The sequence below is a fragment of the Calypte anna genome, chromosome 2 (genome assembly GCF_003957555.1).
Source record: "Calypte anna isolate BGI_N300 chromosome 2, bCalAnn1_v1.p, whole genome shotgun sequence".
NCBI classification, from domain to species: Eukaryota; Metazoa; Chordata; class Aves; order Apodiformes; family Trochilidae; genus Calypte; species Calypte anna.
The window spans coordinates 93,713,043-93,726,860 of record NC_044245.1 but is presented as its reverse complement, the minus strand read 5'-3'; the positions used below and the strand labels follow the sequence as shown (position 1 = coordinate 93,726,860).

Sequence of the window (13,818 nt, the reverse complement as noted above, 5' to 3'; positions counted from 1 at the left end):
ACAAAACAAAACGAAGAGAAAACAAGAAGTGGTATCATACAATCTTTTATTAACCCACATACTGCAGCCAGCAGATTTGATAACATTGTTGAGCTTCAACTATCAGATAACATCTGGCAAATGATGTTCGTAAGTCCTGTTACACAACATCTTCTGGCTTCTCACTGTCAGCTAGGGAACTGATATGTGACTAGAATAACACATTTCACCCTGCCTGCTTCTGTCATGCTAGTACAAATTTTGAATAATAGATGTGCCACAGACATCAGGCTTTTTGAGTCTGAATAATCAGAAAATAGTTGGCAAAATCATCTTATGACTTATTTCTAACACAAATTACTGGATGTTAGATATTAATCTTTTGACATGGAAGTATCCAGATAACCTTTATGCATCTCTGGTGTGCAATGAGTTCTGCAGCAATATTTATAAAAGTTGATGAAAAGCGTTTGTTTACTTATTTTAACAGTTTTGCAATTAATTTATTCTTTCCCATGGCAATCTTAATTATTTGGTAGATCTCATAATTCTAAACATTAAAAAATATTAATCAGAAATCCATTTTAGACTGTTTAGCACAAACCAAAACATTTTGTTACACTGAAGTTACATTCTCCTTTCTATTTGAGGAATCACTAAGGTCAGACACTCATTTGCCTTGTGAATTTTAGTCTGTGCTGTGATCATGTGAACAATGTGTATTTGACATAATCAGGAAGAGTCTTCAGAGCAAGAATAATCTGATTGGATCTCTCAGTTCCAAAAGATATTTGTGTACTTGAATGTTTGTGATATTTATTCTGTCACACATTTTTAATAAGAAACAGAAAATGTCTTGAGAATTGCTGTCTGAGGGCAGAAGCAATTTTCTTAACAGCAATGTTGCCCAATTTGATTAGGAATGACAGGCATTTTTAATGAAAGGTTCTCAATTAGACTGTATGTTCATGTTTGCAAAACACTTCTAAATCAGATTGGAAATACTGTGGCAGACGAGAATTCAATAGAAAAACCAACCTGCCTGACCATGCATCCAACTTAATTGGTTTAAACAGGAGTCTCACCCTTAAACCAGAGAAAAATTTGGTCTGTTTAGCTGAAATCTTTTCTGTATTACATGAATTTCTAGATAATGCTCTTATTCATCAGATTATACTAGCTGAATCAATACTGGACTGCAGTGAAACCACTTTGGAGAAAAATTAAAACTTTAGGAAGTCAAGAGATAAAAGAATCCTGTAGTCTTCATTAATTATAAATTCAAGTTTTGAGACTAGTTTTAAATATTTCCTTATAGTAATAAAATTAAAATGTTACAATTTAATTAATGGAATGTAATTTCTAACAAAATATCAAGTTTTGGAGTGGGTTTTGTTTGTTTGTCTGTTGCTTGGTTTTTGGTTTTCTATTTTACTTATTAGCAAAAGGGAAAGAAAAGGCAGACAACACAAATACATAAAAGGTAATTGAAAGATGCAATGCCAGGTCAAAAAAAAGTAAATTTTTAAAAATTGTTTTAAAATTTTCCTAAATTAAGCTCTTTTGCTTTTACCATTGTTCATTTCAACTGACATCTCACTCACTTGATGCCTTTCTACTTGGTCCAAATGAATTGAGAAAATAAAAGAACAGAGGATGTAGGCCCTTTTAAAAGTCTGCAGATTGCTAAAAAATGAATGAGTAAATATTAAATGAACTAGTGATAAATAGTCAAAGCTGTCAGCAATATACAGCATGGAAGAGAGACACCATTCTCTTGAAAAATTGTAGCTGAGCTAGCTCAGGCTCAAGAGATTTGAGCTTCTTCTTGAGTTTATTGAAAAGGTGTGTGATAAATGTAACTATTGCTTGATCCTGACTTCTCCTGAGTTCCAAAACCAGCTAGAGTGAGGAGCTGAGATATTACAGAAAAGTAAGATACTAAAGATCATCTTGGCTCTCCCTAAGTACCCTTGTTAATTGTTTGGGATTTTAACTTCCAATTTTAGATAAAAAAGCACATGATAACACAAAAATCACAGGCCTCTCTTCCTACCATTAAAAAATTGTCCCTTTTAAAGTATTATACTCAAGTACTGTTAAGTTTTTATTTTAAAAAACCCATTTGGCAATGAATGCACTACCATAAGTTTAAGTAATGGGAATGTACTGGGAACTTTATTTTAGATTTAAAATTTAAAATCCAAAGGATGGAACCAGAGTTCATTGTAATGGTTGCAGAACTAGTATAATTTCATTTTCAAACTTGTAAACCTGGCTGACAAACTGAATTGCTCTAAAATTCTTATCAAAACTAATTCAGCTTGAATTCAGGTTGAAGAAAACGATGAATTTTTACATGCAGAAAATAATTTAATTTCAGACAATTCGGTGGTGAATTTTTGGGACAAAGATATCTAGAAGAAAAGTAGCACAGGAGGACAGAAAAATCACTAATCACTAATAGCTCCAACAAAAACTCACCTTACTGTAAGTAAGGTGGAAAAAAGTGAATAAAACAAGTGAAAAATGGGAGTTAGTGAATAAGTTGAGCCTTCTAAGTCTAGATCGTGTGACAGCGATCAAGCAGGCACTGAATTGATATATATCTACCTCATAATTTGTGCAAAGGTAGAAAAATATTTTTTAATTAATTAAAAGAGTTGAAGAAATAAAAGTTCAGTTCTCCAAAATAAACAAATATTTCATTTTGATTTAGTTCAATAGCTGACAATGCAGAGAACAGTGTTTAAATGTACTTACCTTTAAGTAAGTACCCAAGCCTAGAGATTGCCCAGATTTAGGCACATGCTTAAATGCAGGCTTCCTGAAATTCTTTGCTAAATTGGGACTAGATTTAGTGGCTTGTCAGCACAGCACTTGAGTATCATAAGCTTAAGCAACTGTTCTGTGGAATTATCCTTGAGCATATCAGAAAGTAATTTCAGAGATTTTTGAGCCTTAAATTATAGTAGCAGGTATTTTTGTTTGGCCCAAAGTCTTAGTGAAGTGAACAGTTTTTGTAGAGAGAAAAATAAAGACACCTAGCATTAGGGCTTGAGAGAATTTTTAAAAAAAAGTGTGCAAATTGAAAATGTCTACACGTTGAACATAAATTGAAAAAAAATATTTAATTGATTTTTCCAAACAAAAGAAAAGCATCAACTATGCTAGTAGCATTCTGCATGGAAAGATGATTTCAAAGATATGCAAGAATGAAAATCCTGACAATTTTTTCTTTCTTTCTTTTTTAATTTTTATAATTTTTATTTCAAAGCTGACTAACAAAAGACACAGTGTATATTATTTGACATTATAGAAACAAAAAACAGGAGACTAGCAAATTCTGAAGCTTTAAACTGGATGCCAGTCACTTGTCAAATCCTGTATTTGGTGTCTGAACTTTTTGGCAACCTTACCCAATAAGCTAGGAAAACTTAGCTACTTCTGAAAATTTGAAGAAATATCTCTGTATAGTATGAATTAATATTATAAAAAAAAAAATCCTTTAATCTTCTTAGTATTCACAAGCATCAAACAACACTCACAATAAACAGGTGAGCTTTGTATGAATGTTTCACTGCCATTATATATCTCTCTGCTATAGATTTTCATATTTTAAAATTTGGATTCTTTTAAAATTGGACTTAAATATTTCAACTACTCGCTTCCTCAATTTTTCATGATCACTTATTGATCATTTCATGATCATTTATTGAATATATAGCATCAGTTAAGACAACATGATGTTTGGTCATAACTCCTTCGTGCATGCAAAATGTAAGGGCATATATGGTAAAAGGAGCTTGTCAGTATCTCAAGGTAAGCTACAATTGAACAGACAGAGAGTGAAAGAGAGAAGAGGAAAAAACAGATAGGAATTAAGTCTGAGTGTTCAGAGGCTTGTTTCAAGGTCTTTATTTTCCACTAGGCTCATTGGATAGAATTAGCCATACAGATAACATCTCTTTCACAGAAATCATTGTATTTCTGTCCCCCATATGGAGAGGACTATGCATGATAGCATTTCTCTACCTCATGAGTGCAGTGCCATATTAAAGATTGTGGGGTCTTTGATATCACATAGCAAAAGAGAAAAAGATGGACCAAAGACATTGATTGTCTAGCTACAAGTTCACTTCTATGAAAGTTAAGAAAAAGTTTCTATCTAAGCTGAAAGAAGAGCAATCTTTCTTTTGGATCCTAGTACCAAAGAAGCTCAAATGGGATAAGGAATGATACAGTCTGCATTTCTCAACAGATAGTAAATAGATGAAAATTGCTTGTAGCCATCAATATCAGAAAAGATATCTTAAAATGGCAACATATACTAGAACTACTGGGACACAAAACAGTATTCAGTAACATTCACCTCAGTACTGGTAAGTCAGAGATCCTCTGGATTGAACTCTTTACAAAAAATAGAAAGAATGCACTTATGAAATGAGCAATTTCTAACAAAGTTTGTGTGCATTCTTTAAGGAGAATTAGCTAGAAGCACTATTCAGAGAGTAAAAAAAAAATCTGTAGAGGAAAGTTAATATATCAATAAATATCCTCACTGCTGTTAAAACTGAGAAATACTTCATGAAATTAACTGATGATAATGACAAAATCAACCATCACAGTTACTTGAACGAATGCAAATATCAATTTAATAAATATAGGTGACTGAAAACAAGTGATATAAACATGATTTTTATCTAACATAAAACCATCATTTTCTATATGGACAGCTATAAAATCAGACCACTTGCAACCCTGTGGGTAGCATGAGAAATGGTTTATCTGCACAACAGAAGGGCCATACTCATTCTGGTTAGACTAAAACCACTGAGGTGATTGTCAGTTTTTATGAGCTATACCTATAACACCCCAGAAACCTGTAGATAAAGCATATAAAGACAAAAATTCAACAGCCTAAGGAATGGGTAAGTAAAAAAGGATTGCTTCAATGTCAGCAGAATCTCTGCAGACCTCCAAATTGCCAAGGTCATTAAAAGAAACTGTTAGACAACAGTGTTGCCAGAATGAGGCCACAGTGCAATCAGCCAGAAGTGCATCCCAGTAAGAGCTATTAGAAAATATGCCAGAAAAGTCAGATGAACTGGAACAATTTTGAAGAGTATTCAAAAACTCCTTACTCATTACAGATGAGGCACAAAGTTTTTCATTTTTAATCTGACAAAGCAGGTGTTAAAATGTTTGAATGAGAACTACCAAGTAAGATGCTTAACAACAGGATTTGGAGGTGTTAGCTATGTTCTTCTGATCCCTTTCCTAAAATTATCCACAGCCAATTTAGGTAAGAAATTAGAAGAACATTGCTAATAGTTTGGATCCTTTAACAGTCTTCCATAGAAATGGCTGAGGCAGAAAATACCTAAATAAAATTAGTCCTGAAAGTCTTTTGAGATCCATCAGTAGAAGGATATGAATTTAAACTTGCGCGACATGAGTTGGAAACTTGCTCCTTAGAGTCCCTTAGTGTTTGAGACACTAAAACACTTGAAAAGCCTCTTCATTCTGCTGTTCTTAAAGAGCCAATACAAATGTCCCTGGTTAATACAGCTGTTACAAAACTATGCAATAGAGGTTTTTCTTCCTTTCAATGTTAGAATGCTTAACACTCTGCTTTTTTTCTGTGGCTCTTATTTTTACAGCAGGTAAGTAAGGACTTAAGTGTTCAGCTTCTTCTTGTCAGTTTTAGTGATACTCCCAGCATGCAAGGACTTCTAAAATAGAAAGTTCTGTAGTTGCCTTTTGGGTATGGTAGAAAGAAACATGTAAGTATGTGGTAACAAGAAGTAATATAGGACCCGAGAATCCTGTGAGATCTTTTTAGACACTAATCTGCACAAGGAATGATTTTTCACTTGAAATTTAAATTATTATCCCATCATATTACCCTATTATATTTTCATATTTACGGTACTGAAATACTCTGGGCCTAATCCTACAGTTCATGTAATTTAATGGAGTCTATAAAACGGCACAAAGCAAATCACATTCCCTTGAAAAGATAATATTTATGACTGATCATGGTTTGCAATGTAGCATGCAAATGCAGCATCCTAAATATTACAGTGAAATTCCTTCTCATTCAGGTGTCCTAATACAGTGTGAACAGTCATGAAGTACTTGATTTTTCTGTGCACATTGAAAGTTCATAACTGAAGGAAGTTGATTGTAAGAATTTGAAGGAATTTGAAGCTAGAAATATCAATAAAATAATAGGAGGGGGGTTTTGGTTTGGTTTGGTTTATTATTTTTTTAACATCAGAAGGTTCTGGCTAGAAAGTCTGAAGGAAGAGATAACACGTAATTTCTTATAATCTAAATATACTTTGATCCCAGAAGAAAAAGACGGACTCATTCAAAGTCTCTTTGGTCTGAGAATGTTTATTTTTTTCTCCAAAAATGGAACTGGATTACTAGATGGTTACCTGGCAAACCTAGTGGCCTCCTATGATGGAGTGACTGCATCAATGGACAAGAAAAGAGCTATCAGGACTTCTGTAAGGCCCTTGACTTCATTTCCCCCAGCACCTTTCTGTCTGAATTGGAGAGAGATTAATTTGATGGCTGGACTAGTGAACGGATGAGAAGCTGGTTGGATGGTTGCATCTAGAGGTCAACAGCTCAATGTCTGACTGGAGATCAGGGAAAAGCAGTGTCCCAGAGGGGTCTGTACTGGGACCAGCACTGTTTACCATCATGAATGATATGGACACTGGAATTGAGTGCACTCTCAGCAAGTTTGAAGATAACACTAAGATGAGTGCTGCAGTTGACACACCTGAGGGATGGGATGCCATCAGGAGGGACCTGGACAAGCTTCGGAAGTGGGCCCATGCAAAACTGATGACATTCAACAAGGCCAAGTAGAAGGTCCGGAACCTGGTTTGGGACAACACCCAGTATCAGTAAAGGCTGGAGGGTGAAGGAATGGAGAGCAGCCTTGTGGAGAAGGACTGGGGGTTATTGGTGGATGAAAAGATGGACACTGACTTCAAATGTGTGCTTTTGGCCCAGAAAACAATTGTATCTTGTGCTGCATAAAAACAGTGGTGACCAGCAGATCAAAGGAGGAGATATCTCTACTCTCCTCTTATGAGACCCCACCTGCATCCTGCTCTGGAGTCCTCAGCAGGAGAAAGACATGGACCTACTGGATTGGGGTCTCGCCACAAATATGATAGAGGGGTGGACAACTCTACTATGAAGAGAGACTGAGTGAGTTGGGGTTTTTCATCCTGGCGAACAAAAGGTTCTGGTGGGACCTTATTGAGGCCTTTCAGTACTTAAAAGAAGATTATAAGAAAGATGAGGGAAATATATTTAGTAAGGCCTGCAGCAATAAGAAAAGGGGGTAATGGTTTTAAACTAAGAGGCTAGATTTAGAATAGATATAAGGAAGATTTTTTTTTTTACAATGAGGATGGTGAAACACTGGAAAAGATTGATCAGAGATGAGGTTGTAGATCACCCATTCCTGGAAACCTGAGTTAAAGGTCAGGTTGGACAGGGCTATGAGCAACCTCATCTAGTTAAAAATGTCCAAACTGAGTGCAGGGGAGTTGGATTAGGTAACCTTCGAAGGTCACTTCCAACCCAAACTATTCTGTGATTCTATAAGTTGTTACTATGGATGACATTAACTCAGAAGCAATCAATGTTCAGAAGAGAACAGAAAAATAAATAAACAAATACAAGCAAATGAGTAAGAAGTATTCAGCTGTCCCAGATACCTGGGAAATACCCCTTCCTCAAATTCACATAAGACAGGACATTGACATTAGATGGCAAAATGAACTGGTAATATCTTGTCTGAATTCTTTAGAACTGTGATTGAATTCAATAAATTCACACTAAATTTTTCATGAGTTCTAAAATATGGAAATGCCCCAATCAAAAAGAATTTGAGCTGAGTTGGGTTTTTTCCCCTTAAGATAAATTATGCCATTATTCTATTACTCTGACATTCTACAGCTACTTGTACCACTGCAATGGGGATGTAAAAGTACTGTTATTCTGATTAGAGAGTGTTTTACACTCCACTTTTCAGGATATAAGGGTATAAACTTTTTTTCTTTTCCCATTATCAGGGAGTTGAACAGAAAACATTAGTGACTGACCTTTCTATTAATGAGGCTAAATAAAAACACAGATGGCTTCTGCTAAGTGAAGGAACTGAAAGTAATGATGTGCTATCTTAAGCCACTGTCCTGCAAAATCAGAGACCAGGATAACCAGAAATCTGATTATTCTAGCTGAGTAAGAAAGCTCAAATAAACATATCCTCTTTATATCTGTATCCTTGTCTACACTAAAAAAAATGACTCATTCGAAAGAACTGTTGACAAGAATAAGTCTCTTTGAACTAATACTCAAATTTTTCTACACAGAACAGTGATTTAGCACCATTTGGGAAAAAAGCTCTCGAAACACAGCTTTTTAGGAAAAATTATGGTGAGAGATTGACTCCAAGGACCCAGATATGTGAAACAAACATTCAGGTGTAGATCTCAAAATGGCCCAAAAATTGGCAAAATAACAGTTACAAAGAATTATCATGTGACTCCTTTCATGTGTCTGTCCCTAGACAATCATATTTGCACTCAGAATGAACAAGAGCAGCTGGAAAGTACTGTAATCTGCTATGTTATTGCTTTTATAAAAGAGGTTTGAGGAAAAACAGACATATGTTTCTATACATTTATGAACATTTCCTAGGTTCAGATAGTTCCATCTAGAAAATATCAGTTTAAAAAATCACATTTAACAATATAAAAGAAGATTAAAATAGTATGCAAACTCTTATATATACAAGTTGTTGAAAATTTACTTCACATCCAATTTGCATCTGGTTATTATTGGCATTTAGTTGTAATAATTTAAAAAAAACCCAGCAACTTCTTCCCTTCACCCAGAGTTTTGACATTTAAAATAGTCCTTATACCATGCTCATAGTTTCATTCAACCATATATCTCTGGACCCTATAATTTATAAAATCACAAAAATTAGAGCCTAAATTATCTTCTTAGGAAGGAAATTCTTCGTAAAATTTTGAGTAGTTTTATCACTTAGGGGGTGTGTTTGTGCTGGCCTTGTGTGTAGTTCTGCATTTGTCATTAAAGTTTATTCTTCTGCTAGATCTCACTTGTTGGAGTGCTGAAAAGTGCTCTGAAAAAAAAATTTATTTAAATGCAACAGAATTTATGCCAAGAATTAATTTTATGGCAAGATGCTTGAAACCTTGGCCTCCTGAGACTGGCTGAAACTCCATAGGACTTTTGCATCAATGGATGAAGTTCAAACCATTTCAACACCAAGGAATCAAAGAACTTATGAAACAGAAATGCTATAGGAATTGTAAAATATTAGTCTACTCTTTAAGATTGTTCTTTATAGTTTCTTTTTATTAGGATTTAGTCCAAACTAGTTTTAAAATGCCTCAGGTGACAGGGCTCTTTTCATTTGCACAGACTAATAGATCTTCATTGGAACATTTTGGAACAGATCCTTTTTTCAACTTCATCCAGATAGTTGTTTTTCTACGCCCTAGAGACACAGTATATAACTTCTTCCCCTACTTCTCTAGGTACTATTCAAATAATAATAAATGGTTGTAGCTTCAATTTAGTAAAATTTAGCTATTTTTTTCAAAATCTTGCCACACACCCACTCATTCAACATCACATTCTTGATTTTATCAGCAAACAAGAACCTCCATCAATATACCAAGTGCAAAATTAGGTTGTGGAATATTTCAGGGGTGCATGGAGACCACACAGGTGGGGAACATCAATGGTTGCTAGTCCTACAGAAATAACTCTTGCACTTGTCTCAGGGATGGAGAAAGCCTCCTATGCAGCCTGTAGTTAGGCAATGGGCTGCATGTGCCCAGTGGAACAAATGCAACAAACTGCATCTCCCTTGAGTGTTCAGCTGCTTAAGATGCCCGTTGTTTCCAAATGAATCTTATCTGTGTATCACGTTCTTGATATTCTTCAGAGAGAGGCTAGATGAAAATTTTCTTCTGATCTCTCATTTGTTCATAATTAAATTTCATAAGTTGTCACTACCCAAGATGGATCTAGACGGTTTAGGTAATAATTTCTGGAGGTGATCCCTCTCTAAGATGCTCTTAGACACTCTTGAAAGCCATCAGTCTTTTTGATGAGTTGAAAGTGACCCCTCCCACTGCATGCATTTCAACAACAGGTCTCAAAATCTGAAGCCTTATCCATGCCTCATAAAGGATAATAAAGGACTCATAAAGTAGTCAACCTTGCCATTACTGGTTATCAAGGAGGCAGAATTGATGTTTTGCATTTGTCAGATTAATCATATTCTCATTTTGGCCAATATTCCTAGAAACCCTCTATCATTTGTAGAGCTTCCTATTGAAATCTATGGAGGTAGGGAAAAAAAAAAAAAAAAAGAAAAAAAAAAACCACCATAGCTATTCCATCTGAAGTCTGGAATAATTTGTGCTGCTATAGCAATTTACCAGCATTGATCTTTGTGTAGAAATCCAACTTATAGCAGTAGAAAAGAATGAGCATGAAAATGTTTCATGAAATTGTTTTTCCACTTGAGAGTTTTTTAGACAGAAAAGGCTGCTGCAAACATATTTTCAACCATAATATATAAGATTTTGAAACAAGAAGGACATGAAATCTAAAGCAAAGAACTCTTGGCAAAGGCAGAGAGTAAAATGGCAAAAGCACACAGAGATAGCTCTATGGTAAGGAGAGATAAATTTAACTCACTTTTCAGAAACTAGTATGTTTGAATATAGAAAAATTTTGTCCATCGTCTTTGTATTTACAATGGATACATACCTAACTGCCAGGACATTTGCTACACAAATTCTGTGTTCTGTTGCTGTTTCAACTGGGACAGTAACTTTGACTTTAAAAAGAATCTGAATTATGATGGGTGATTTTGCAACAATTTTCCCTGTATTAGGGAAAAAAATAACACAGAGGAATATTCAAATAGTTGTGCTATCTTCTATGATACTTTTGAAATAATTAAGCAAGCAGATTTTGGGGCTTCTGATTTTTGCAGATATTCTAAAGAATATTGTTCCACAATACAACAATTTAGCTGAAACAATAGTAACATAATCAACAAAATTACATAATTACTGTTCTTTAAAGTGATCTATATTAAGGTATGAGTCATTAATCACTACATAAGGTACAGAACTACGTCAAATCCAGCAATGCAATGCTGTATAGTACAGCAGCCAAAACTGAAATTTAAAATGAGCAATCTTTTGTTAATAAAGGGGGGGAAGAGGGGAACTAATGGAAATTAGTTTCCATGACTATGGACCATGGCTATGACTATGAATTTTGTTTAATGCTAATGACTTTATTTTTACAAGTGAAATGAACTAATTGTACAGTTATGGTTTACACCTTTTTTGAAAAAGATTTAATACATTTTACTATTTGAATCTCACACTTACTCTGGTAGTACCAGTAGCAGTTTGCTTTATTGAGAAGAAAGAATTATTTCAGTCCTCAGCTGGGGAAATGATTGGTGAAGTGGAAAAGTAGTGATGGAATTTCCTGATGTAAATACTTTTTTTTATTATTATTAGAATATTTTATCAATGAACATTTGGGAAGTAAAACTTCCCAGCTTAAGAATCAAGCTTAAAGCTCATAACTTGCCATGAATAATTTTGAATTAGTTTCTATAATAGAATTCAATTGAAAACAATACTTTAAAAAACTGCAGAGGCTAAATATGTGCCTATTAGACAAAACTGAAATTGAAATTTCTTCCTTGAATAACCCTTACTTGTTATGTAAAAAATATACACACCTTCTATCATTTTCCTATCTATAATACCTCCCTTGGTAGTAAACACAGTCTCAGTTAAAGGTATTATTCAACAGGACAATTATACATTAACAAAGCTACTATGCCATGCTTTTTCAATCAAAATTGTGGTGGTTTGTACTCACCAGGTGTAAAATTATACCGAGCAGAAAACCCGATAGATTCCAGCTCACCATCAGCAAAAAATTTAATCCACAGGAATCTGCCACTTGATTTTATCATAGGCGGATTTTGCTGTCCACAGAAACGTCCAATGATTGGGGAAAAGCCAAAAGGTCCATCTCGTACTTCAATGTGGTCAAATTTACACTCCCAAGAAGGCTCTATAGAATATTTTTCATCAAAGTGTAGTTCAATGCATTGTCTAGCGGCAGCTAGAGATGAAAAGAAAATTATTTTGTTATTTTTTTAAGCCTAGATGCTCAAACCAACAAAATTTTAAAGAAAATAAAACACATGAATTTTGCATGCATCTTATATTTTGCTTATTAACTGGTCTGAAAATTCGGACATCTACATTTTTCGTAGATTTTACATCATCTTGTCTATTCTTTTCCTTTCAAAAAGTGCTAATTACTGCAGTTCCAAGTAAAATTAAGACACCTATCTATGATGTAAAGCAAAATACACTTGGGAAAAATTGATTCACATAAAAAACTTTTCAAGAAACTTATGCATCTGGAAACCAGCATTTTCTTATATTTGGGAAAGAAAGGGGAATATTAATCAGAATACTTGTTTACCAGGTTCTCAGAAAGATAAAGAACAAACTGATCAGAATTTGCCCTAGCAAGAAGAATAAATTCTGTTCCAATAGGTATTGATGCCAATGACAAGCTTGACTGTAATTGCTTGTACTCAGAATTACCTATCAACTCGTTGGAAATATAAAGACAAGTGTAGTGAGTTCTCACTTAAGAAACTAGATAAGGATGAAGCAAAATTAACATCTAACTAAAAAGCAAGAAATATTCTCCTGAAAACCTTGAGGAAACATTATAGTGGTCACTTAACTAGACACAAAAAGCATTTTTATTCATGGGTACTAAGACCAGTGACAGTCAGAATGATCTCTAAAACAAATATTCCCTAGTATCTCCTGTATAGAGTAAAATAGCTACTGACTGAATTACGGTATTTTCTTAAAAAATTAAAAATAAATTTTAAAAAAAATTAAAAAAAGAGGGAGATAAAAGGAATTATGTGGGTTGTTTCTACAAATATTGAGAGGCAGCATCAGGTGTGCTGTTCCTCCGCTTAATCCCGTCAGTATCAAAAAAAATGCACTCCGTCAGGGTCCAGATAATCACAGTTCCATGTAGGCTTTTGCTGACAAAGCCTTCTGCTAAGATGAGGGTTTGTTGGGTCACTGCCTGCTGTGTCTCTCACAGGATCATGTCCTGTGCTTTACACATATTAGAAGGCATTGCAATTGCTATGAGCTTTGACTGATTTACCATTCTTCTCACATGAAAACATGCAAGATCAAACCCCGAGCCAAGCGTCTAAGTTTAAGATGGAAACTTTTGCCACTCCAGGAGTCAGTATCCTTCCACTTATTTTCTTGGGAATAACAGGAAAACTATCAGTGTGACCAGAATTTAGACCATATATGTATGCTGAAAAGTTTTAAACTGAAGCTTTTAGGATGATTACTCACAGAGGAAGGGAGACTGTTTAAACTGATCTAAATAAGACGACTTTAAGTAAAGCTTATAATCCTTACATAAAAGCACACAGATTCGATTTACAGATGTTTACTGTGAATAAATACATCCTTATTTTATATGAAACATAGAAGAAGTTAATAAAGCACATTATCTGAGGAGAAAGATTGTTTTAATATCTTTACCCACAAAAATTCATTAGCAAAATCAAAATCTGAAACGTTTATGTGTGTGCCAAATTTACAGTCTGTGTGAAATGAAACTCCTTTGAAAGTTAGAAAATAACTTACAAAGTTAAAATCAGAT

The 13,818-nt window shown here is 34.4% G+C and overlaps 1 protein-coding gene across 1 annotated transcript in view; it reads right to left on the bottom strand.

The window, feature by feature from the left end:
* Positions 1-13,818, bottom strand: part of NETO1 (neuropilin and tolloid like 1) — a 66,628-nt gene that overhangs the window by 40,791 nt on the left and 12,019 nt on the right. Inside the window, exon 4 of the mRNA XM_008505499.2 lies at positions 11,971-12,219. Within this exon, the coding sequence (XP_008503721.1) occupies positions 11,971-12,219 (249 nt within the window). The remainder of the gene's footprint in view (positions 1-11,970; positions 12,220-13,818) is intronic.